The sequence below is a fragment of the Mobula hypostoma genome, chromosome 18 (assembly GCF_963921235.1).
Source record: "Mobula hypostoma chromosome 18, sMobHyp1.1, whole genome shotgun sequence".
In the NCBI taxonomy this organism is placed as follows: domain Eukaryota; kingdom Metazoa; phylum Chordata; class Chondrichthyes; order Myliobatiformes; family Myliobatidae; genus Mobula; species Mobula hypostoma.
This window is the reverse complement of record NC_086114.1, coordinates 53,528,965-53,556,403: the sequence shown is the minus strand read 5'-3', so window position 1 is coordinate 53,556,403 and position 27,439 is coordinate 53,528,965. Positions and strand designations below refer to the sequence as shown.

Sequence of the window (27,439 nt, the reverse complement as noted above, 5' to 3'; positions counted from 1 at the left end):
GTATGATTTGGTAGGTTATTCTTTGGGTCTGGGAACGCTGAAAAATGTTTCCCATATAAATTAATGGTAATTGCTTCTTCACTTTATGCCATTTTGGTTTACGAAAGGTTTCATAGGAACGCTCTACTTTCGGATAGCAGGGGAAACCTGTACTTCAAAACATACTGTGAATGCATCGTTTGCGTCAATGACCGACAACTCTGGATGTGCTGGACAAGTATTGCCGTACTTCCCACATGCAACATGGCATGCCCACAACGTACTAACATGTACTCCTTTGGAATGCGGGAGGAAACCCGGCAAAGTGACGGGAAGACACAAACAAATTGCTGGAGTCATGGGGAGAGGTAGCATAGCAGTTAATGTGACACTTTTATAGTTCAGGGTGTTCTGGAATTCGGAGTTCAATTCTAGCACCGTCTGTAAGGTGGTTGTCCATGGCCTTATGAGTTTCCTCCTATAGGCCAAAAGATATGCTAGTTGGTCAGTTAATTTGTCATTGTAAATTATCCTGTGATTAGGCTGGTGTTGCTGGGCAGTGTGGCTTGTGGGGCCGGAGGGATTTGTTCTGTACTCTATCTTTAAATAAGATAAAACATTCAAGCACCTTACAGATACCGGCAGTTAACACTGGTAAGAGCCGAGTCTGAAGCCTTACTTCACTACAGAAGCCAGTAAGGTCATTGGATTAAAATCTGCAGCGTTAACCTTCAGACATGGCCTAGCAAGCTCTTTAGTTGGATGGGCAATAAATTGTGCCCTCATCAGTAACTTTGTGATCTAGAAAATAAAAAAAAATCTTCCTCCCTGCTCCCTTCCCCCTGTTTTGTCCTGCTATTGTCAAGTGGTAGCAGATGTAGTATTATGTGGGCTGTGGGGGTGTGATGAGCTGCAAGTTTTATTCACACATACATGGTTGAATTGCAGTAAAATGGCACATCTTTTGCTACATGGGGAGTGTGCTGATTTACAGGGTTGCCATATTTATTTATATTTATTTATATCTTGAGTTATATTTTATTCGCCCTCTTCCTTAATCATTGACATGTTATAAATTAAATGCTGCCAGCATTAATTGTGGCTAACACCTCTCCATTAAGCGAGTGCTTACTGCGAGGGACAGTGTCAAGTGCTTTCTACAAGGCAGAACCTCCTGGTTGAAAACCTTTGCAATCTTTGAAGTACTACAAGCTTGACTCAGACTGCACTTGAAGAGGCAACATCAGGCATACACAGTAGCCTTTGTTATGCTGTTGTAGCTGCTCATTTCAAAGTTCAAAGTATAAATGTAAATATATTATCAAAGTTACATATATGTCACCATATACAACCCTGAGCTTTAGAGCTACACTATGAAAACCAACCCTACTTGGCAATAGTTTTTTTTGCTTATTTATGGAGATCTACAGATAAGCCTGAATAGAAAAGAACATTTAAAAAAAATCAAGTATATACCATTTGTCTGTTTTAATGGGCATCATATCAGCTATAAAGTATACAGTATTGGCAACACTCACAATACGCTGGAGGAACTCAGCAGGTCCGGCAGCATCCGTGGACGCGATCAGTCGACGTTTCGGGCCAGAACCCTTCGTCAGGACTGTAGGGGGAAAGGGCAGAGGCCCTATAAAGAAGGTGGGGGGAGGGTGGGAAGGAGAAGGCTGGTAGGTTCCAGGTGAAAAACCAGTAAGGGGAAAGATAAAGGGGTGGGGGAAGGGAGGCAGGGAGGTGATAGGCAGGAAAGGTGAAGAAAGAATAAGGGAAAACACGATGGGTAGTAGAAGGAGGCGGAACCATGAGGGAGGTGATAGGCAGCTGGGGAAGGGGGCAGAGTGACATAGGGATAGGGGGAGGGAATTACTGGAAGTTGGAGAATTCTATGTTCATACCAAGGGGCTGGAGATTACCTAGATGGTATATGAGGTGTTGCTCCTCCAACCTGAGTTTAGCCTCATCATGGCAGTAGAGGAGGCCATGTATGGACATATCTGAATGGGAGTGGGAAGCAGAGTTGAAGTGGGTGGCTACTGGGAGATCCTGTCTGTTTTGACGGACGGAGCGGAGGTGCTCGACGAAGCGGTCCACCAATCTGCGTCGGGTTTCACTGATGTAGAGGAGACCGCACCGGGAGCACCGGATGCAATGGATGACCCCAACAGACTCACAAGTGAAGTGTTGCCTCACCTGGAAGGACTGTTTGGGGCCCTGAATGGTGGCAAGAGAGGTGGTGTAGGGACAGGTGTAGCACTTGCGCTTACAGGGATAAGTGCCAGGTGGGAGATCCTTGGGGAGGGACGTGTGGACCAGGGAGTCGCGGAGGGACCAATCCCTGCGGAAGGTGGAGAGGGAAAGATGTGCTTAGTAGTGAGGTCCTGTTGAAGGTGGCGGACGATGTCCATACATGGCCTCCTCTACTGCCATAATGAGGCTAAACTCAGGGTGGAGGAGCAACACCTCATATACCGTCTAGGTAGTCTCAAGCCCCTTGGTATAAACATAGAATTCTCCAACTTCCGGTAATTCCCTCCCCCTATCCCTATGTCACTCTTCCCCCTCCCCCAGCTGCCTATCACCTCCCTCATGGTTCCGCCTCCTTCCACTACCCATTGTGTTTTCCCTATTCCTTCTTCACCTTTCCTGCCTATCCCCTCCCCCACCCCTTTATCTTTCCCCTTACTGGTTTTTCACCTGGAACCTACCAGCCTTCTCCTTCCCACCCTCCCCCCACCTTCTTTATAGGGCCTCTGCCTCTTCCCTCTACAGTCCTGATGAAGGGTTCCGGCCCGAAACGTCAACTGATCGTTTCCACGGATGCTGCCCAACCTGCTGAGTTCCTCCAGCATGTTGTGAGTGTTGCTTTGACCCCAGCATCTGCAGATTATTTTGTGTTTACAGTATTGGCATCTGGATGAAGGGTTGACCTGAAACATCAACTGAAGGGTCCCGAAGAAGGATCTCGGCCCGAAGTATTAGCTACTTACTATTTTCTGTAGATGCTGCCTGGCCTGCTGAGTTCCTCCAGCATTTTGTGTGTGCTGCTTGGATTTCCAGCAACTACAGATTTTTTTCTTGTTTGTGCTGAAACATCATCTGTCCATTTTCCTGCACAGATGTTGCTTGGCCTACTGAGTTCCTCCAGCACCTTCTTTGTTACTCTAGAATCCAGCAACTGCAGTCTCTCTTCTCTCTGTCTACTGCTGTTAAAGCCATTGTCTTGTGTGTGGGGTTGGGGGTGTGTCTTTGTGTCATGCAACCTGCAGTTAAATTGGCCAATATAGAAAATGTCCAAAAATTTATGCCAGTGAGGAAAACATGCCAAAGAAGAGACACCAAAAAGATAACATTGTAAGGAGATTTTTGCCATTTGGCTATAATTCCTTAACTGCCTCCCTTGTTACTTTAAGAAGGTGTATTAGGGCCAGAGGGGCAAACAATATTATGTACTTTTTTCCAATAAGTTGCAACAGTCATCTAAGAATCACAAAAGGTTGGTTCGCAGGTGCAGCAGACTATTAAAAAGGCAAATGTGATGTTGCTAGCCGGATTGAATTTAAGAGCAGAGAGATTATGCTGCAACTGTACAGGGTACTGGTGAGGCTGCACCTAGAGCCCTCTGTGCAGTTCTGGTCTCCTTACTTGGGGAAGGATATACTGGCTTTGAAGGCAGTTCAAGGGAGGTTCACCAGGTTGATTCCAGAGGTGAGAGGGTTAGCCTATGAGGAGGGATTAAGTTGCCTGGGATTCAGAAGAATGAGAGGAGATCTTATAGAAACATATAAAATTATGAAAGGGATAGATAAGGTAGAGGCAGGAAAGTTGTTTCCACTGATAGATGAGACTAGAACTAGGGGACATAGCTTCAAGATTGGCAGTTTTAAGACAGGATTTAGGTCGGAGATGAGGAAGAACCGCTTTTCCCAAAGGGTGGTGAATCTGTGGAATTCTCTGCCCAATGAAGCAGTGGAGGCTACCTCAGTAAATATATTTAAGACAAGGTTGGATAGATTTTTGCATAGTAGGGGAATTAAGAGTGATGGGGAAAAGGCAAATAGGTGAAGATGAGTCCATGGCCAGATCAGATATGATTTTATTGAATGGCAGAGCAGGCTCGACGGGCCAGATGGCCTACTCCTGCATCTATTTCTTGTGTTCTTATGTAAGTATAGTCATTGTTTTGGATTTTAAGGTTGGTTAACATAGTTGCCACATACGTAGTGATTTAAATAATTGCAGGTATCATTGCATGTAATCACTGCAATAACCAACACAATGAATCAGCTAGAGTACTGGGTGCATTGTGGTATATCAAGTAAATATAAAGCTCCAGTAACACAAGAATTTCTGGCAGCGTGGTTAGAGGATGGATTGTTTTTATAGCATTACAGCTGCAAAATCTGTTCACTTTTAAGTTCAAAAATCAGATCTTCATTCCTTTCTTCCTTATATTTACCTGTTTTCCTGTTTTGAAGGTTTCAGTGCTCTTTGCTTTAATCCTTGCAGTAAAGGCTTACACCTTTATGCTACACAAATTTTTCCTTCTACATCTTGCATTGTCGAACGTCTCACAACAGCTGAAACTTGAGGAATAGTTAAAACTTTTCTCCAACATGAAGGTCTTTTCATACACTGCTTGTTTAATATGTGCCTGAGTCTTACAAACTTCAGGCTGCCCCTTTAGATTCTGACGGTTTAAAATATTCTTTCTCAGTGCCAGAACTCCAAAATAAGTACCTGCTGTTATGTACCAGAGCTACTATCACACTGCAGAATCTCGATCACAGTCACTGGCTGCCAACAGCAACAATGATCAATGCGACTATGAACAAACTCTATCATGGTTTCCACCATGTAGTGTAGAATATCCATTTTAAGAAGTTCAAAGTAAATTTTATTATCTGAGTGTATATATGTCGCTACATACATTCCTGAGATTCTTTTTCCTGTGAGCAAATCTATAAAAAGTAACTGTAAACTGGATCAATGAAAGATCAAGTAGAGCGTAGAAGGCAACAAAACCGTGCAAATATAAATTGTAGTAAATAACGAGAGCTTGAAATAGCAAGATAGAGTCCTTAAAGTGCGATCATTTGTTGTGGGAACATCTCAGTTAATGAGTATAGTTATCCTCTTTTGTTCAAGAACCTGATGGTTGACGGGCAGTAACTGTGCTTGAACCTGGTGGTGCGAGTCCTGATGCTCTTGTACCTCTACCTGATGGCAGCAGTAAGAAAGGAGCATGGCCTGGATGGTGAGGATCTTTAATAGATGGTGCTTTCGTATGACAGTGTTTCATATAGGTGTGCTCAATGGTTGGGAGGGCTTTACCATTGATGTACTGGCCCAAGTAAGTACAGGTGCTGTCGTGCTTTCTTTGCATTACATTTATGTGATGCGTCCTGGACAGACCCTTTGAGATGGTAGCGCCCAGGAATTTAAAGTTACTGACCCTCTCCTCCTCTGATTTTGCCAGTCTGTACTGACTGGGGTCTACAAGTGAGGAACAACATGTCCCTGATGAGTACTTCACGAACCTTGGTTTTTGCCCTCAGCCGAGACAGACTGAACAGCCTCTCTCTGATCTGGTGTGGAGGTAAACACCATCTGTTGATGTTCCAAAGGCATGCTTCAGCATGACTGCGAAGAAGATGCTGAACAGAGTGGGGGCAAGCACACAGCCCTGCTTAACACCGCTGCGGATGTTGAAGGCCTCCGAAGAAAAACCGTCAAACTGTACGACGCCCTTCATGTCTGTGTGGAATGTCTGAACTATCCTGAGGAGCCTTGGGGCACAGCCAATCCTGGCAAGGATTTTCAACAGGCCATCTCTGCTCACGAAGTCGAAGGCCTTCGTGAGGTCAATGAAAGCAACGTAGAGTGGTTGTCTTTGCTCTCTGCATTTCTCTTGTAGCTGTCGAAGGGAGAAGATCATGTCGATTGTGGAGCATTCTGACCTGAAACTGCACTGAGACTCGGAATATACCCTTTCGGCTATTTTCTGCAGTCTGTTAAGGACCACGCGGGTGAAGACCTTCACAACGATGCTCAGCAAGGGGATTCCCCTGTAGTTGTTACAGTCACTTCTGTCCCCTTAGTTCTTATATAGGGTGACAATGTTGCAGTCTCTCATGTCTGGCGGCACTGCTCCCTCTATCCAGCACTGCCACAGTAGTTCGTGCAGGTGGTTTAGCAGGACGCCCTTTGCGCATTTGATAGCCTCTGGTGGAATGCCATCCAATCCTGGTGCCTTCCCAGTGGGCAGACTGTCGATGACTTTATTCAGCCCTTCGGCAGTCGGCAATGCATTAAGTTCCTCCATGACAGGCAGGCATTCCACGGTGTCTAGCGTGCTGTCCGAGATGCTGTTTTCTCTGGAGAAGAGTTCAGAGTAAAGCCTGATTTATACTTCTGCATCAACGCGTTGCCGCAAAGCCGACGCAGAAACCTACGCGAGAGCCTGCGTTGCTGTGACACGCACCTCTCCCAAAATGTAACCGCGTGTCGCGGCAACACAGACCATTAGAACTGTGATTGGTCCGCTTGGTAGCATCGTATTTCATCCTGCGCTGCAATAGCTTCCCATTGAGCGACTGAAGGGCAGGGAAGGAACTCTGGCTGCAATGCTTTCCATAGGGCTTTACAGACCTCCGAAATTATGGAGGACACATTTCACTTTTATAAAAAAAGACGCTCGCTTCTTGTTTACTCCGAGAAAGATTACCATGACCGTGAACATGAGGAAATCTGCAAATGCTGGAATTTCAAGCAACACCCATAAAAATTGCTGGTGAACACAGCAGGCCAGGCAGCATCTGTAGGAAGAGGTACAGTCGACGTTTCGGGCTGAGACCCTTCGTCAGGATTAACTGAAAGAAGAGCTAGTAAGAGATTTGCCTTTCAAAGAGATCACAGTTTCAAGAGACATAAAGTTGTGATAATAGGTGATATTTAGCTTTTCACATATTGAGTGGGACTCCAATACTGTAAAGAGGCTGGATGGCATAGTTTGTCAAATCTGTTCGAGAAAGTTTCCTTAATCATTATATAGAGGTCTCGCCTAGAGAGGATGCATTACTGGATATCCTATTAGAGAATGAGCAAGCAGGTGACTGAAGTTTGTGTAGGGGAACACTTTACATCTAGTGATCATAATGCTATTGGTTTTAAGTTAATTATGAAGAAGAATATGTCTGGTCCTCGGGTTGAGATAGATCCTAAATTGGAGAAAGGATGATTTTGATGGTATCGGAAAGGACCTGGCAAATGTAGATTGGGACAGGTTGTTTTCTGGCGAAGATGTACTTGGTAAGTGGGAGGCCTTCAAAAGTGAACATTTGAGAGGATGGAGTTTGTATGTTCCTGTCAGAATAAAATGCAAGGAGAGCAGGTTTAGGGGATCTTGGTTTTTGAACTTGTTGGAAAAAAATTCGCATGAAATCTTGGCTAGAGTTTGCCAGAAGGCATGTGGGAGACTCTGAAGTCAGCAGGAAGAAGATATAACAAAAATTGAGCTTTTTAAGCCATCAGACTAAATGCTATGTTTGACGCAAGCCAAACACTACACATCAAAAACAAACTATCCCTCCCATGAAGCACGGTAGTGTCTGCATCATGCTGTCGGGATGCTTCACGGCTTGTGAAGGTAGAGGATAAAATGAATGCAGCAAAATACAGGGAAATCCGGAGGAAAACCTGATGCAGTCTGCAAGAGACCTGCGACTTGAGAGATTTATTTTCCAACAAGACAATGACCCCAAGCATAAAGCAAAACTACACAGGACTGCCTCAAATACAACAAAGTTAATGTCCTGGGGAAGCCAAGTCAGAGTCCAGACCTTGATCCAATTGAGAATTTATGGCTGTACTTGAAAAGGGCTGTTCACTCATGATCCCTATGCAATCTGACAGAGCTTGAGCAGTTTTGTAAAGAAGAATGGGGAAAAATTGCAGTCTCTAGATGTGCAAAGCTGATAGAGACTCAAGGCTGTAATTCCTGCCAAAGGTGCATCTACTAAATACAATGCATCTACTAATGCAGTTGATTATTTTGTGTTTAATAATTGTAATAAATTTAGCCCAGTTGTAGAAATTTGTTTTCACTTTGACATGCAAGAGTCTTTTCTGTTGATCAGTGTCAAGAAAGCCAAATTAAATCCATTGTGATTCAATGGTGTAAAACAATAGAACATATAAATTTCCAAGGGGAGTGAATACTTTTTATAGGCACTGTATACCTTTCCTGTAGGTGGATAACCAGAACTGCGCACAATATTCCAAATTAGGCCTCAACAACGTCTGATACAACTTCAATTTAACATCCCAAGTCTTCTACTCAGTACTTTAATTTTTGAAAGCCAATGTGCCAAAAGTTCTCTTTCCAACTCTGTCTACCTGTGATGCCACTTTCAAGGAACTATGGATTTACATTTCCAGGTCCCTCTGTAGAATAGCTGGGATGTTGTGCTGGACAAGGATATTTGGATATTTGGACTCTGCCACAGGATATAGATAAGTTGAGTGAGTGGCTGGAAACTTGGCAAATGGAGTTTAATGTGGGAAAGCATGAGGTCTTGCATCTTGATAAGAGGAATCAAAAGGTAGATTATCTAAATGGAAGAGATTGCAAATGTGTGGGGTACAGAAGGATCCCAGTGCTCTTGTACATAAAACACAGCAGGTTACCATGCAGCTGTAGCAAGTACTTGAGAAGGCAGATGGCATATTGGCATTTATTACAAAGGGCATGGAATTTAGAGATAGGCAGCAAGAGTCCATGGCATTGGTGAGGCCACACCAAGAGTACTGTGCAATTTTAGTCACCCTATTTAAGAAACAATATACTGTAATTGGAGGCTGTAATGAAGAGATTGCATCAGTTAATTACTCTGGTGAGAGAGTTGGCCTGTATATGAAGGTGGCTGTATATGAAGTTAGAGCTGTATTATTTTGAGTTTAAAAGAATGAAGGCTGTTTTTATTGAAATATAGAATAATATTGCCAGTTGCTCTTTTAAATTTCAAATAATACAGGGTAGATATTGAGATGCTTCCATTAGTGAGGGCGTCAGCAGACACATATGGCATAAAACTAAAGAACAACTTTTCTGAGGGCAGTTAATCTCTGGAATTATCTATCCCACAGGTTGTAGAGGCTGAATCAGTCCAGGGTATTTGAAGAAGGGGTAGATAAATGTTTGAAAGATTAGAGAATTAAGGGTGGTGTGGTACTGGCACAGAAGAGAGAGTCATGATCATATTGAACGGTGGGCCAGGCTCGAAGGGTTAGCTGACCTAGTCTTACTGCAATGTTTTTTGATATTCTTTGGTACAAGATCTGATTTGATGTTCATTAGGTGCTTGACGACTGGATGACAACTTGTCAAAGATGCATTGAAAATCTTCCTGTTGTTTATCCAGATAATTTAAACCAGTTGCAATATGGCACTGAGTTGCCACATCTATATAACATCTGAGTTTGTACATCTGTTCCTCTAAGTACCAAGCATGCATTTTAATATATTAGTTGTGATGGCTGAACAAATGTTTTGTGTTGTAGCTGCCAGTCTGTGGGGTGTATTATCATTTATAAAAGCACTTGTTAATCCTAAATATTAGGGATTAGTCAGGAGTAATGGAATTATGTGGTAGCCTGAATTATTTAGAAGTGAGAGCCAGTCTTCAAAACCTGTTGGAATGCAAATGACAAGCAGTAATGTTTTTAAATTAAAAAGGCAGCTATGTAAACAAACAGTCCTGTCTACAGAGCACAGGCTACTGGCTCACAGCAGGAGACTGGCTGCTTAAAAATATGGTTTGTAAACTGACGTGGTCTCACATTCATCAGCAAAATGTAAGACAATGGAATATGTTAATCAATGTACTAAAAGCCAGACATCAGATGCCTGTGGTTGAATTACTTTAGCATCAGTGTGACTGAGATCAGTAGGCAGCGCTTGTATCAAAATCATTTGGCATCTTGGCTTCTGGTTGGGTGTAGATAATGGTTGTTACACAACAGAAAAAAAGCACCAGGCAATTCTTTATACTTTATTGTCGCCAAACAATTGATACTAGAGCGTACAATCATCGCAGCGATATTTGATTCTGCTCTTCGTGCTCCCTGGAGTACAAGTCGATAGTAGATATTAAAAATTTAAATTATAAATCATAAAAAGAAAAATAGAAAAGGGAAAGTAAGGTAGTGCAAAAAAACCGAGAGGCAGGTCCGGATATTGGAGCTAATAGCTAATAACTTAGCTATATTGTGTGGAAGTAGAATGAATATGATGTGCAGGTACTTTTGTAACATTGACATATAATACCAGAGGTTCACAATGGTAATCTCTCTCAATTTTAGTTCCTGATCCTTAGGTTACCAAATGGAGGGCAGCTGTTGAAGAATTGCGCATTTCCAAGGGCAAATGTCTGGTTACCCTCTCCCTTAGATTTTTTAAAACTCATTCCAGTTGAAGTGGCCAACATCCTCAAAATATTCATCAATAGTAATGGCATTGAGAAAGATGCATTAGAGAAGCTACACAAAAATTGTTACTAGTTTCAGTAAAAAGGCATTTTTTAGATGTTTATCAATAGGCATGATCGCTGCATGTTGTGAGAATAGTTTGAATTTTTGGATAAATTCTGCTCTGTGGTATGCTTGTGGCTTCTGCATTGAATTTTTGATATTAGTTGCTAAGGTTTTGTGTGGAGATCCGTTGCCACCTTTGGTGGAATAAGGGGAAAAGAACTACTGCTTGAAGCAGGATAGCTTTGATCTCTCACTCAAGGGTTTCAAATTTATTCAGTTTTTTGGATTTGGGAATTACAGGCAAGGCTCTTCCAAATTATACTTGAGGTAGTAATGAACCACCACCTTGAACTGCTGTAGTCATCCACAGAAAGTATTTCCACAATATTATGGTTAGATATTCAAAAGTCAAAGTAAAATTTATTATCAAAATTTATTGTTGCCATACACGTACTTGCAGGCACTTATAGGAAAATAGAGGCAAGAGTTGTAAAAAAAAAAATCCTTGGAAGTGAACCTGTAGGTCATAGTTTGGAATCATTTCCAGTATTTAGACCCAGTGGTGGTGCCAGTCAAAATGCTGTATGATTTAGAGGAGAACAGTGGTGTTCCTCGTGAATATACCCCCTTGGTAGTGGGGATTATAAGTTTAAGAGGTGGTGTTGGAACAACCTAACCAAGTAACTACAGTTTATTTTGTAGATAATGCACACTAGACAATGTTCCCTCTAATTTTTAGTAGTCAGTGTGCCCAAAAATCTTACATTGTGCACATTTTTTCCCTGTGACAAAAGTATGTGTGCACTGAATGCACACATGGCACAGTTTATGTAGGTTTACAAAATATTTGACATAAAACTGCACAGAATAACAGCAAAATAACATACATATTTAAGTCACTCAGTTATTTTTTCTCTCTCCTGTCTTTGGCATTTACCCATTCTTTGTAAACTCGATCTAGACTAATAGAATTATTTTAGGTAACTAACCTTTTGTGCACACATTAATTTTCTTTGTGCGCTGGTTGAAAAGCGTGTGCGCATGCGCGCAGCTTAGAGGGGATATAGGCTACAGCATGTACTGGTGATGGGGGAGTTAATATTTAGGGTGTTGGATGGGCATTGATCAATCAGGTTACTTTGCCCTGAATGCTGTTGTGCTTCAGAGTTGTTAGAGTCTTATTCATCCAGGCAAATGGATAATATTCCATCAAACCCCTGACTTTTAATTTCTAGATACTGGGTGAGTCATTCTCAGCAGTGTTTTATGGTTGATGTTCTTAAAGTTATTTTGGATAGAAAACGCAACACCAAAGCAAAAAAGGTGACATGGAGGTAAAGGATTGAATACAGAGTAATGGACCAATGCCATTAAGCAAGGAGTCCATGGACTCAGGTCGGGAACCCCTGCTCTACACTGAAATATCAGACATTCACAAATGAAGGGACATATAGGGGCCAAGGTTCCTGTCTAAACAGTTTCTTCAAAGATTCATTTATTATCAAAGCATGTATCCGTATACAACTCTGAAATTTGTCTTCTCCAGATAGCCAAGGAAACAAAGAAAGAACATGAAAGTTGTTCAGAGAGAAACTTCAAACCCACCCCTCTCCACACAAAAAAGAACAGCATCCTGATCATCAACCCCCCCCCCAAATTCCCCTCCCCCCACACAAAATGGAAGAGGAACATCGCCCCCCCCTCCGAAAAACAACCAGTTATATTTGTTTCTAATTGATGATGGCCTGTTGGATAGAAAAGTACTTGATGATATATATAATCTCGACACATTCATTTGTACAATCTCTCTTTGGATTCTGGTTAATTGGGACACATCGGGACCAGTACAATTTGACCCAATTATGCAGCTGCCCAATTAGCTGAAGTTTCATGAAAATAGTTTAAAAAAGTATTTAAAAATAGCAAACTACCATTTAGCTGAATAACAATTAATTTAGAGATACAGCGCGGGTAGGCCCTTCCGTTTCTTTGAGCCACGCTGCCCCAGCAACCCTGACAAGTTCAATTAACCTAACCAATCACAGGACAATTTACAATGATGAATTAACCTACTTAAGTACATCTTTAGACTGTGGGGAAAAAACTAGAGGACCTGGAGCAAGTTCATGTATTCAATGGGGAGGACATACAGAGGCTCCTTATAGAATGGGTGTGGAATTGAACTCTGAACACTGAAACACACTGAGTTATAATAGCATCGCTTTATCCACTATGTTAATGTATTTAAATGAATTACAGAACATGACCTATACTTCTATAGTTTTATAAAACTGTGTATTAGTTTCTAGTAGTTATCAACAGAGGAATTCATCCAGTGTTTGCTGCTGTTTTCTTTTGATTAACTGTTATCAGCAAAATCAGCCTTCGTACAATGCTTTTGATGCTTGCATCTTCCAAATCTGCACTTTCATTGTAATGTTCAAGATCGTCGATACCTTCAAACTGTTCATAATTCCTAACTTGTTGAAGTAGTGAAATTGTTTCATTTTCATTTCCAGCCACTTTTGGCATCTCCAAGCCTGAATTCTTGAACCTGTAGTGAGCAAAACAGTTTCGGATTGTCTTGCTGTTTATTTCTCACCAACTCTCAGTGACAAATATCACTGTTTTTTGAACATAAATACACACAACTGATGTTATTTAAAAACTGTTTGCTTCTTAGTACAGTGTAGTGTCTAACATCCACACAAGCACACACAACTAATGCTAGTTAGAAATTGTTCAGCAATAGTCTCCTGTCCTAATTAAGCAGCACAGTGTCCCAAATAAATGAAGGGACTCCCAGCTAATTTTCTCAATTAGCTCTTCTGTTGTCCCAAATAAGCGGCTGCTCCAATTACCAATGGCAATGCAATTACTGGAATCCACTGTATATGGGAAATTAATATTTGGTGAAAATGCAGAATGAAGAAATGCAAGTTGGAGGAAGAAAAAACATTGAACAGAATTAGGACAGTATTTAAAGATCTTAGCTCTGATTGCAATGCATATAAGAAATCAAAGAAGCTGTTGCTATTTCCCCTCCTACCACCTCTGACACAAGCGTACTTATGCACAAGGACTAACGGAGACTTGCAAAAAGCAATATTCTTGGGCAATGTTAATTTTCGCATGGATCTGACAATCAAATTGGGGAAAGAATATCTTTGAGTATCAAGTCTTTTTACCTCTTGCTTCCTACCATCTGGGCATCCAAATAGGTGGAGCAACAATTCACTTGTACCTCCAACTAAATGCACAGCATTCAGTGCTCTGCACTTGGAGAGGCTCAACACTGGGTGACACTTTTGTGGAACACCTCTGTGCCTACAAGGATGGAGCCTGAGTTTTCATTTGCCGGTCATTCTCCATTCCACTTTTACTCTTGTCCACAAACCCCATCTTCAAACTAGGCCTGTTACAGCTATCACAACTCAGCAATCGTTTTGGTCGTCTTCTTAGCGTGTTCACGGGCAGTCTACACATGACCCAGCCAGAACTGGACACATTTTTGCCCCTTGTTGAATTCGGCAAGATTTGCAACAGTACAGGGTTCCTCCAGCGATGGGCATTGCAGGAGATGTTGCATAGTTTGTGGCTCAGTTCCACATTCACATGTTGTCAGGCTGGTTGTATATCCCTATTTGCTTAGTGACACCTTTGAACGACCTACACCAGTCCTAAGTCTGTTAAGGCACTTCCAAGTTGCTCAGTTGCAGTTAGCTCCTGGTGGAAGGCTTTCATCCAGCGGAATTTCCATCGTTGGGGGTTGTTTGAGACTGGAGAGCCGGTCTTTCCGCAAGGTGATGGGGGCTTCAGATGGGGTTGGTTGTAATGGAACATCACTGTTCATGAAGCTCTTCCTTGACTTTAGGCGGCTGGGTGTAGGTGTATGACCATGTAGAGGGTGCCTCTCATGTGATGTTTGACAGTTGTTCTTTCTTGCTGGCTACAGTTCTTGTATCAGGGGAAGCGATATCTGCCAGGATATATAGGCTGTTGGTGTTTGTTGGTTTTAAACAACCTGTGATAAGTCAGCAGCTTGTATTCAGAATGGCATCCATCTTTCCCATGCAGGACAGGCGTATTCCACCACGCGCAGCAAGTAGTGTATTCAACATTTTTGTACCATTGATTTAATGGTTTTGGTGATTTCAGCTAACCAGCCTTTCCAAAAAAAAGTAAGGTAAACAGTGGGAAGTGGAATTAAAGTGGTTGGCCATTGGGTCCCACATTGGCATGTCTGTCTGTGGCCTCCTCCACTGCCACAATGCACCGAGGAGGGGCAACACTTAATATTCCATCTTGGTAGTCTCCAACGTGATGGCATAAGCCATCAATTCTCTAACTTCTGATAACCACTCCTTCTTTCTTCCTCCCTCCCCTGCCTCCATTCTCACCTCCTCATCCTCCCCATCCTTATGGCCCTGTTACCCTCTCTGTTCCCCCCCACCCCCGACATTCCCCTCTCATCTGGATTCACCAATCACCTGCCTGTTCCTGCTGTTCTCACTCCCTTTCCCTTTTTTTTCTGGCTTCTGATCTCTTTCCAGTCCTGATGAAGGGTCTTGGCCTGAAATGTTAGCTGTTCATTCCCCTCTATAGATCCTGCCGAGTTCCTCCAGCATTCTGTGTGTTTTGCATTTCCAGCATCTGCAGATTTTCTTGTGTTAATGATCAGCAACGCAGCTTTGAAGGCCAACGTGCTGCTCAACTCCAAGAACTCTATGGATAAACTGGCATTCACCAGTTCCCAGCAATCCTACCCAATTTGGAATTAGACTGTTCCCACCACCCCCTAAACTGAGTCAGCTGAACCTAAGCTTTGCCAATCAGTTCATGTACATTGCTGGTGTCAGATCTCAATTTTATTGCATCCAGATGGCTTCAGAATAGTTTGTTTTAATTAAGAGTGCCTCAGTATATGTACACTAAGAAAAAGTACAGTGATCTGAAATCTATGTGCATTTGATTCCATGGTTGCAAAACAACTCTCAGCTGACTAGCAGTCAAACCAATACAAAAACTGACAGCAAATGAATTGCCTTTGGTTTTGTGCAGCTAAGGCTCGAGCAGGAGGTGCTTTCGCTAAATTGCAGGTGATATTGAATTAGGCTGTGATCAGAATGTCAGCTGAGATAAAGGTGTTTTTGTCTTCAAGAGAATGATTGGTGTACTTAAACCAACTAAATGTGTGTTTAACGGCTCATTAACACTTACTGGGATCTTCTTGGCACATTCATGAATGCCTGACAGTATTGCCTGCAAAATGATGAGGTATTAACAGTGGAGCAAGACTGTCTCTCCCTCTTCCACCCCCCACCCTCATTTTGAATGCTGAATATAGACTTGTTTTGCAAGTCTCATTTCCCTCACTTTTCCTTGACGTCTGTGGGTCAGGAAGTTGGACGCGATGATACTGTGAGAGTCGTAAGAGCACAATGGTGTCGTGTCCTGAATGCAACAAAACCCTTGGCAAGCTCTTTGCAATCAAGCGTTGCCTTTGTCATAGACCGTTAGACCAACACACAGAGATGGTCATGTCTGTGATGTAACTCGCTGATTCACAGGGTTTAAGCTATGTTCACAGGCCCCTCCAGCTGTGTTCATGGTTTTGTGATAGCTTATTCCAAATAAAATTTCTCCAAAATCATCTACATCTTCTTTTAAAACCAAATTTCCAGCTTAAAAACAAACTTGTGGTATTGGTTTATTATTGCATGTAGGATGATACCATGAAAAGCTTGTCTTTTCTATTCTATTCTATTCATACAGACCAGATCATTACACAGTGCGATGAGGAAGAATAACAATTCAGCAGAGAATTTAGATTTAGAAGAGTAGAATTTTATAATAGAAGTAATGAGTAGATCTGCAGTGAGTGTGGAACGTGGGATGTTAAGACTTTTTTTTAGTAGCACATACGGTGAAATCAGATAAATAGAATGTAAAGATATTGAACAAAATAAATATCCATATCTGGGCTGGGGATATTATGATGGTCAGTCCTGTCAGACAGGGATATTAATAATGAAATGGTGGAAAGGACATTTTCTATCTGGTTAATATAAAAACCTGGTATTTCAATAGTAATATGGCTATTGTTTACAACCAATGAATTAGTTTAACTGCAGTTAACGTTGGCAAGAGAAAAAATAACAAGAATTCTGGAACCATGAATAATGACAAGCAGCTTTCCATTAGCTGCTAGTTTGACAAGACTCGTTAGCAAGAACAGCCAGGGGCATCACGTTTGTTAATATCTGTAGGACCATTGGATGAATGTTTAAAGCACAGCACAGTAGGCTAATCAAACATTGTTTACAACTGGTCCTCTGACAATGCAGCACTTTGTTAGTATTGCAGGGTAGTGTTGGCTCGATGTGCCCAAGGTTGCTTCTTTGTACATTTTAATTGCTCCATTTGCAATATTTTGACACAAAAGGCCTTAAGTTATAATCATCTTTTGACATTTTTATAGTCATGGGATCGCATTGCAGAACTAAACTATTTGCACCTAAACTACAGTGTGTTTTTGTTCAGTGATTTTACCTTGCGTTGCTTTGAATGTTTAGTTTTTGCAATATATTTTGTGCATATTAGGTAAAAGTGATAGTACAGTGGGCTGTAATTGTTGATGGTCACGTCTTATTGTCTAGTGAGAGGTATCTGCAGAAACTTTCCATTATGCATTCTGTCCGCAGAATCCAGCAACTACATAAATTCAATTACATGATTAACTGTAGGCGAGAAATGGTACAGAAATATTGGACAGCTGTTGCTTCAGTCTCAGCTACTTATAATTGTATTTCAGAATCAATCATTTGTGAAAGTTCTTGTAGGATGCAAGGAGGCTTTTTTTGGACCATAGACCATTGAGGCTGAATGTTGGTTTTGGCAGCTTTTGTGGAGGCAGAAGGGTGGGAAACGATGGTTAATGGTACCAGATTGAGGAGGGATGATAGGCAGGTGGAACCAGTTGAAGAGGGGATAGGAGACCTGCTAGGAAACGCGTGTGGGTGACAGCCGGATGGGGGAGAGAAATGAAATAAGCTGACAGGGTCCTGGAGGAGAGAAGTGAGTGAGAGTATCTAGGTAGACCAGGAAGAAAGAGAATCAGTGAGTCATAGAGAAAGCAGTCCATGTAGCAAGGAGAAGGAGAGCATTGGTTACTTGAAATTGGAAGATTCAGTGTTTACGCCTTCAGCTTGTAAACTACCCAAGTGGTGTTTGCACCTGCGGCCTCTTGCCTCCATTTATCACGTTCCGGCCTCTACTTCCACCCCCCCCCCCGACTCCATCTGCTCCCCTTTCCTCTCTCCTGACCTGTTTCCATATAACATCCACTGCTACTGCCTCCCAAGTGCACCCCTCCCCATTTTGTCCCACTCTACCCCCTCTAAACCTGGTTCCAGCTGCCCATTATCTCCCTGACTGAGTAACATCTATCCCCTGCCTTGTCCCCCATCCCCTCCCCCTCCCCCAAACTGGTAATCTTTTCTCCACGTTCCCAGTTCTGATGCTGGGCCCCAACCTGAAACACCGACAGGCCTTCTTGCAGCTTGTTTTTTGCTCTGGAAACTGTTTCATTCATTAGAAAACACACCTTTTTTAAAAGCCTATCAGGTCGTTGCAAGAGTTCCTCTCTATCTAACCAGTCTTGTATATCATACTTTTAGATATATGATTGAAGACCCTCATGAGGATTTGTATCTTTTTCAATGATCGGACTGGGTCTATTGTCATTCACAATTTTTAAAAAAAATGCTTAAATAGTGGCATTATTTTCATCTGGGTAATGTAAAGTAGGTCAATAGGAATCTGTAGCTACTTACTGATTTGAATATTGGGGCTTCTCAATGTTTACAAGGTAAATTGAAATGAGTTTTTTTCTGATTCATCTAGACTTTATATGGAAGAAAAGTAGCTCTCCAGAACTACATCTCCTTTTCTGCTCCCAAGGCATGCATACATAAATGCACAAACATACGTTTACCTAACTGGTTCATAAATGAATTAAATATTTTTTTTTAATTTAACTAGTTAGTGTAGCAGTTAGCCTAACTGTTATAGCGGTAACGACCTGGGAGGTTTCAGTTCCGCTGCTGTCTGTAAGCAGTTGGTACATTTTCTCTCTGACCATGCAGGTTTCCTGCAGGTGATCTGGTTTCCTCCCACACTCCAAAGGATGTACAGATTTGAAGGGTACATGTCTGATTGGACGTTGCGGGCGCTCTACCTAGAGGGCTTGTTAACATGCTGTACATCTTAAGAAATAAATTCAGACCCACTTCCATTGATGGATAACTTTTGGAGACTGATATTGCCATTGTGGATATTGTTTATTCATGCACAGGATGACCGGGCTCCATCTACCCATCACCTCTTCCTCATCTGGTTCCACTCATTGCTTGCCAACCCTGGCTGACAAAGGATCACAGGTTCAAATCTCTTCCCACAGATGCTGCCTGACCTGATGAGTTTTCCCACGAATTTCTGTTTTTGTTTGATTTCCAGCATCCATAGTGTTTTTTTTTACCATTTCACCTTTATTGCTCTTCCTTTATCTTTCTCTGTGATATTGGCCTCAATTTTTTTGTTGGTAAATGTCACAAGTTCCCAAGGGGTGCCAGCATATGTACTTATTTGCATATTGGCAAATGTAGAGCCTTCACAGAAAGACAGAGGTTTGAAAGTTCCTAAGCAGTACCAGGTGGCATGTCAGTTAGTATATTTCACTGCTGGACCTGGTTCCACCTGGCTTTGGGTCTATGGAATGGCGCAACTTCACTGGGGATTATAGGGTTATGAAGGATACGAAAGGGAAGTCATGCTCCTTTTTCATTTGACTTTATTTAATGTTTTTAATTATTAGACTTTTGATGCTTTTAGCCAATAATTTTTAAACATTTATAATTTTGAAAAGGCTAAGTTATTTCATTTTTAGTATTCATAAATGTTTCTTTCATTCAGAAATGCATTAATACCTCTCACAGCTTTGACCTTTGGAAGTGGGATTTCCCTGCTATGTCTTTCAGTTGTCTTTAAGATGTTTCAGAGGTGGATAAAATACCAAGGAAGCTTTGCGCATTTGTATTCCAAGGATTGGTTAGTTTATAAGCCTGTATGAGGAATGAGGAGATTAGATTATTAAATTACCGTGGGAATAATGAGGGCTAATTTCCAGTTTATGCTAGTGCACTGCATGTTTGGGTCACACAATGGTTCCGTATTTGTGTTAAAAGAGAAATGGTTGAATAAGTTTAAGAAGTGCAATTTCCTAAATTCAGAATTAGGTTTATTAACACTCCCTTGTGTGACCTGGATAATGAGATAGTGTTCATGGACCATTCATTATTTTTGTGGAAGGGATTTTTGCTTTTTCTATGGGTCTTTAGGCTCCCTGAAGGTAGTAATGAGAAGAGAGCATGTAATGGATAAGAGGGTCCTTAATGGTAGATGTTGCTGCCTTAATGTACTACTCATAAAGATGTTCCTGATGGTGGGAAAAGTTTTGGCTGTGATGGAGCTGGCTAGGTTACTCCTCTGGACAATGGCTGCTTTTTTTTTCTGACTCTGCAGTTGTAGTCTTCAGTTATGCGCAGGATAAAGTTTCTTTGATATTGCCTATCAGGCACTTACAGGTCAGGTGCAGACTGAAAACTCTTCTGCATTGCCTTCATGGTATTTTATCCAAGTTAGAAAAGATCTTGATATAGACGAATAGTGTGATGTTTCCTTCTCCCATGTTGACCTTTGCGTTTGTGGGAAAACTGATACAACTTCAAATCCCAGTTAATGCCTCCTGTGGATTGGCCATCTGCATCATGATATATCAGGTTATTCTGGCCAGATTCCTTGAAGATCCCAGTGATACCTGGGCACCTTTCATGTCATCCAGTCATATGATATTATACCTCTCAGACATGTCAAAATAATCATCTCCAGGCTTAATATCCTGGTAATGCACAGCCCTCTTAGTCATATACTGATTTGTAGGATCTGTAAGGCTAGAGTTAGCAAAGATGTCAGAATTCGTTTTATTTGCCACATATACGTCAAATCATCGAAATGTGCAGTGTTTTATGTCAACATCATACAGTCCGAGGATTGTGCTGCACAAAGTCTGAGATTGACACTACACCCTTCTGGCGCCAACAAAGCATGCACACAACTCACTGACCCTATCAGTATGTCTTTGGAATGTGAGAGGAAATTGGGGCATGTGGAGGAAACCTATGCATTCAAGGGGGAGAACATACAAACTTGTTACCGACAACAGTAGGAGTTGAACTTGGAAGGGTGATCACCGGCACTGTAACACATTGCATTAACTGCTATGCTATTGCACTGACCACCGTCTTATTTCTTAAGCCTTAATTCTTTGATGTAGATTGAGTCAAATAGTCACTCTGGCAATATTAATGAGACAAAATAGCCTCTCTTGCCCTATGAAGGAACATCAGTTTTACTGATTTTTTTTTAGATGCATTGTTTTTAATGCACTATCTCGTGACTATGCTAAATGTAGAGAAGTATATGTAAATGCATGTGTGTCTGAGAAGAATATTCTGAAAAAATGTTTTTTTTCTTTTTCAGGTAAAAATCTCTACACGAATGAGTATGTAGCAATCAAACTGGTAAGTGCACTTTTCTCCTAATGAATATTTTGGGATGTATTTTAACGGTTTAAAGTAGACACTGGTAGTTGGGGGATTTAAATTAATTCATATGTTGCTCTTGGGTTACCTTGAGGTCTCTGTGGGTTTTTGTGTTTAGTGATCTCATTAACGCATGGAGTAGTGTTCTGCATTTTATAGTGCATTCCTCTGTGAAATACCCCTAAAGATATTTGCTATGAATAAACAAATTAAATTATATGTTTAACTTCCTTGTTTGTCCTCATTTCTGGTTATACCCTTGTATTTTTTCGTCTTGGATTCTAAAAATTACAGCCTGGTAGCAATGGTCTCTTTACAACATTTACCTTTCTTTCTGTGTATGATATTTGACAGTTCAGGAGCACTGTGGGTTCATACTGAAAGAATTTGTTTCCCTAGCATCCCTTTGCATTTCCTGCGGAGCCGGCCAAGGGCATCCCAAGTAGGGAATGTGACTGGCATCCTTGAGCAGGATATCAACACTTCCCTATTGCTCTCGTCCTACAAAGTTCAAATTAAATTTGTTATCAAAGTAATACGGCACAAATGCAGAACCTTTTGGCTCAAAAGACTTTATAAGACACTGGCTGACCTCTGGAGTATTGTGAGCAGTTTTAGGCCCCTTATCTATAGAAATAATGTACTGACATTGGAGAATGTATTGGTTTATGAAGATGACCCCAGGAATGAAAGGGTTAATGCATGAGGAGCATTTGATGGCTCTGGGTCTGTATTCACTGGAGTTTAAAAGAATGGGGGTGGGGAAATTTCATTGAAACCTACTGGATAGTGAAAGACCAAGATGGAGAGGAATTGGAGAGGATGTTTCCGATAGTGGGAGAGTGTAGGGCCAGAGGGCATAGCCTCAGAATAGACAGACGAAGAATTTCTACAGCTGGAGAGTGGTGCATTTGTGGAATTCATTGCCGCAAATGCAGTGGAGGCCAAGTTATTAGGTATACTTAAAGCAGAGGTTGATAGGTTCTCAACTCGTAAAGGTGTCAAAAGTTGCAGAGAGAAGGCAGGAGTATGGGTTTGAGAGTATTGGTTTATTATAGTTACATGTACAGTGAAAAGTTTGTTTATATAGATTAAATTATTACACAATGCAAGCAAAACAAAAACAAAGCAAAACAAAGTGTAAATGCTGACAAAAATGTTCATTGCCAACAAATGATAAAACGCAAGATCATAACGAGACAGGTTGTGAGGCCGAGAGTCCATCTTATTGTATAAGAGGTCCATTAGATCAAGCATGATCAAATGATGGAACAAACCCAATGGGCCGGAAGGCCTAATTCTGCTCCAATGTCTTGTAGAGTTTGCGCTGCCATGAATCTCCTATTTTTATTCTTCCCTCGCTTCCGTCTGTTCCACTCAGTTTTTATCACTCACCAACACAGTTCACAGTTCACCTACTAACCTGAACACCTTTGTGATGTGGGAGAAACTCCACTCTGCTAACTGCAGCACAATGATACCCGACAAGGTGCGTGAGCAGTTAGCTGGCTATGTGTTGATGTCCCTTATCCATAGCATTGTCTTGGAATGTAACTACAGACAGCCGCCATGTTGGGTAAGGATTCCTTTCCTCAGAAATGCCCAACAGCCAAATTTCTCCATGTTTGTTTTCTATAGTAACCCATAACATTTCACTCTATACACTTGGTATAATTTAATTTAATTTAATTGACCACCTCACACCATCCAAACTGTGTGGGGAATTTGCGTAAAGTCATATTCCAAAAGTCTGATGATTTGTAACCTGGGTAGCCCTTGTTCCTGAGGATTTGTTGCAGAAGGTATAGAGAACTCTCAAATCACTTCTCTCTTTGAGGATAATATGGTTTTTTATCTTGTGGGTGAATAAAAATGATATGCATTATCCTAATGGAGTGCTTTGGGCAGTTGGTTCCCGACTAGAGAGAATGAATTTCCCTCAGGAGAGAGTGTAAAACAGATGCATTGATTTATTTTTCTTAATGGAGGGACAGGTAGTTTCACAGCCATGGTATTATTTTCAAAATACCCTCACTTTTATGAGCTAAACAAATGTAGCACTTAACCTTTCAGAAAAAGGCTCAGAAGTTCAAAAAAAACCTAAAATTAAATACTCAGTAGGCCAGCCAGCATCTGTGAAGAGAGAAATCGAGTTCATGTTGTAGGTCATTAATATTTCTTTAGAATTGAGGAAAATGTGAAACAAACATGATTTGTGTTGCAGAGAATAGGCAGGTATGGAAAGAATAGGGGCAATGATGGTTGGTGTGGAGACCAAGGAAACTGAATGACACCAATAGTAGTCACAGCTGCTGAGAGGAGATGTGAAAGCTTGCTAATCATGGATGATTGGATTGGACAGGGTGCAAGTAGAAGGAGATGATTAAAACCAGTTAGGGAAAGAGGGGAAAGACATAGGAGCTTTGTTACAAAAAACATTGTAGATGCTGCATTAAAAACAGTGCTTGAAATACTTACCACTCAGGCAGCACCTAAGGAGAGTTAACAATACAATTTGATCTTCTATAATCAGCAAAAGGCATCCAACAACTCTGTTCGTCATAAAATGCTGCAGGCTTTCCCCCTCCTCGTCTGTCAGCTTCTCGGGGTCAAAGACAATTTGCTTCTACTCCAGTACTGAGGATACCTGTGTATGAATTCTTTATTCATGAGATGGCTGTTGCTTTGCCAGCATGAAATCTTGGTCCAGTAGAAAGGGGGAGGAGTTCAAAGTGCACAGGTGTAAGTGGACACAATTTCACCTGCACACATTTATCTGCATGCTTGGATACGAAAGCACATTTGTCCAGACCCCTTTCCTCAGCAACCACACTATTAACACTTCCCACTCTTCCACTCCCTTCCCCAATTGCCTTCTCACTACTTGATTAATCAGGGTGTGAAAGGTTATGGCGAGAAGGCAGGAGAATTGGATTGAAAGGGAAATGGATCAGCCATGATCAAATGGTGGAGCAGACTCGATGGTTCAAATGGTCTAATTCTGCTCCAGTGTTTTATGGTCTTTGTTAATTCCTGCATAGACTACTGAGTCAAACCAATTCAAAAGGAGATAAAAACCTGGCCAGAAGGAGCAACCTCAGAACTGCAAGACTGATTTGAAAACCCTGCCTACTGGCTACTTATGACCATCACATTAACATCAATGAATATGTGCGATCTGTGTCTGCGTATGTAGAGAAGTAAATTGAGGACAACATTATTATTAGACACATCTGTGAGGAAAATCAGAAACCATGGTTGACAGCAGAGGTCCGGGCACTGCTGGGATATTGGGATGCTGTGTTCAAATCAGTGGCTATGAGGGCGCTCAGGTCAGTAAGACCTGCACTCTCCTGTGTCCTCAGGGAAAGCAAAACAGGATTATTCACAGCAAATATGCATCTATTTCCGAGGTGCATGTGGCAGGGCATTCAAACTATAGTGGACTACAAGTCAGCTCTGTGATTTAATGGTAGTGACACCTCTCTTTCCTGAGAAGCTGAATGTCGTTTACACATGGTTTGATGCATAGAGTGATGTGCGGACGAGGAAGGCTCACCCCCCCCCCACCCCCCGCCCCGAGGAGCAGGCATCCTGCTTGGCCACAGCTGATGTGAGGAAGATCCTAGCCAGAATCAACCCCCATGCAAAGATGCCTGATAATGTACCTGGTTGGGTGATGAGGAACTGTGCAGCTAACAGGTTCTAACAGACATCCTCAACATCTCTCTGGAACAGTCCACTGACCCCTGCAGGCTTCAAGGCAGATACCATCATCCTGGTGCCCAAGAAGGCGACAGTAACCTGCTTTAATGACTACCATCTAATAGCACTGACCTCGACAACAATGAAGTGATTTGAGCAGCTGGTCATGAATTCCATTAAGTCCCCATCTTTTTGCTACATAGGGCCCTTTCTGGTTTGCTTATCGCTCAAATCTATCCACTGATGATGCCATAGCCTCTGCCCTCTACTCCATCCTATCTCACCTGGAAAATGGTGCCTCATATGTTAGGGTACTGTTTATCGACCAGCCTGATCATCTCTCAGAAGCTGGTGGGTAAACTGTCCTTGTTGGGTCTCAACACCTTTCTCTGTAATTAGAACTTGGACTTCTTGACAGAAGGGCCACTGTTGTTCTGTGTTGGCAGCAACACCTCTAGCTTCATCACGCTGAGTACTGGCACCCCCCAGGGCTATGTGCTCAGCCCGCTGTTGTTCATGCTGCTGACGCGATTCACTGCCAACCAAATCATAAAGTTTGCAGCTGACACAACAGTGGTTGACCTCATCAACAGCAATGATGAGATGGCATACAGAGAGGAGGTAGAGCGGCTAATAGATTGTGAGCACAGCAACCTGGACTTGACCAAAGAAATGATTGCAGACTTTAGCAACGTGCAAGCTGATCAGTGCTCACTGCACATAAACAGCTCCTCTGTGGAAAGAGTTCGGGTGGATGATCTCACTTGGTCCCTCAACACTACCTCTTTAGTCAAGAAAGCACAGCTTTCGGCTCTTCACCTCCTGAAGAGATGGAGGCAAGCAAGGCTTCTCTTTCTCCTCCCCATTCCAATCAATTTTTACAGGAGCACCACTGAGACCAGTCCTATCACTCTCTGATATGGGCATTGCAAGCCATTTGACCGCAAGACCCTTCAAAGGGTTGCGAGGACTGCATTGGGATCTCTCTTCCACCCATCCAAGATACCAGGAGTGCTGCATGCGCAGGAGCCTTAGTATTGGCAATGATCCCTCCCATCAGTCCTAATTCTCTCTACCATCTGGCAGCAGGTACTGTAGCATTAGGACAAGGACTGCTCGGATGGGAAACAGTTTCTTCCCCCAGGCCCTGAGACGACTGAGCTCCCTGTCATTACCCACGTCTCACCACATGTGAAGTGCCAGAGTGTTACACTGTTTACTTGTAAACTTATGGTGTAAATACTGCTCATTATTAATTTATTTGTAGTAATATTATTTTGTTTAGTGTGAGTTATGCATACTATGTTGTGCATCTTGGTCCAGAGGAACGTTGTTTCATTTGGCAGTACACGTGGTATGATTGAAATGACAAACTTGAGTTTGAGCTTGAACGCACATAGCCTTCCATTTTTCCATTTGTCTCCATTTGCTTAGAAGAAGAAAAAACCTAGAAGAAAACCTACTGTGCAATACAGGCCCTTTGGCCCACAACGCTGTGCTGAACACATACTTTAGAGATTACCTAAGGTTACCCATAGCCCTCTATTTTTCTAAGCTCCATGTACCTATCCAGGAGTCACTTAAAAGACCCTATTGTATCTGTCTCCACCACTGTGGCCAGCAGCTCATTCCACACACTCCAAGCACCTTAAAGCTGTGCCCTCTAGTGTTAGCCATTTCAGCTCTGGGAGAAAGCTTCTGGCCATCCACACGATCAATGCCTCTCACATCTTGTACACTTCTATCAGGTCACCTCTCTTCCTCCGCCGCTCCAAGGAGAAAAGGCCGAGTTCACTCAACCTATTCTTATAAGGCACGTTCCCCAATCCAGGCAATATCGTTGTAAATCTCTTCTGCACCCTTTCTATAGCTTCCACGTCCTTCCTGTAGTGGGGTGACCAGAACTGAGCACAGTACTCCCAAGAGGGGTCTGACCAGGGTCCTATATAGCTGTAACATTACCTTTTGGCTCTTAAACTCAATCCCACGGTTGATGAAAGCCCATATGCCTTCTTAACAACAGAGTCAACCTGCGCGGCAGCTTTGAATGTCCTATGGACTCAAACTCCAAGATCCCTCCGATCCTCCACACTACCAAGAGACTTACCATTAATACTATATTTTGCCATCATGTTTGATCTACCAAAATGAACCACCTCACACTTATCTGGGTTGAACTCCTTCTGCCACTTCTCAGCCCAGTTTTGCACCCTATCAATGTCCCGCTGTAACCTCTGACAACCCTTCACGCTATCCGCAACACCCTCAACCTTTGTGTCATCAGCAAATTTACTAACCCATCCCTCCACTTCCTCATCCAGGTCATTTATAAAAATCACAGAGAAAGGGTCCCAGAACAGATCCCTGAGACACATCACTGGTCGCCGACCTCCATGCAGAATATGACCTGTCTACAACCACTCTTTGCCTTCTGTGGGCAAGCCATTTGTGGATCCACAAAGCAAGGTCCCCTTGCCTCCCTGCTTTCTCAATAAGCCTCATGTGGGGTACCTTATCAAATACCGTGCTGAAATCCATACATACTACAT

General features: G+C 42.2%; 1 protein-coding gene across 4 annotated transcripts in view; it reads left to right on the top strand.

Moving 5' to 3' along the window:
- LOC134358542 (casein kinase I-like) overlaps positions 1–27,439 on the top strand; it is a 191,898-nt gene that overhangs the window by 61,961 nt on the left and 102,498 nt on the right. For all 4 annotated transcript variants that reach the window (XR_010020892.1, XR_010020893.1, XM_063070883.1 and 1 more), the window contains exon 3: positions 21,124–21,164. Coding sequence is in view for 2 of the 4 variants with exons in the window: in XM_063070883.1 (XP_062926953.1) it covers positions 21,124–21,164 (41 nt within the window). In the remaining 2 variants the exon portion in view is untranslated. The remainder of the gene's footprint in view (positions 1–21,123; positions 21,165–27,439) is intronic.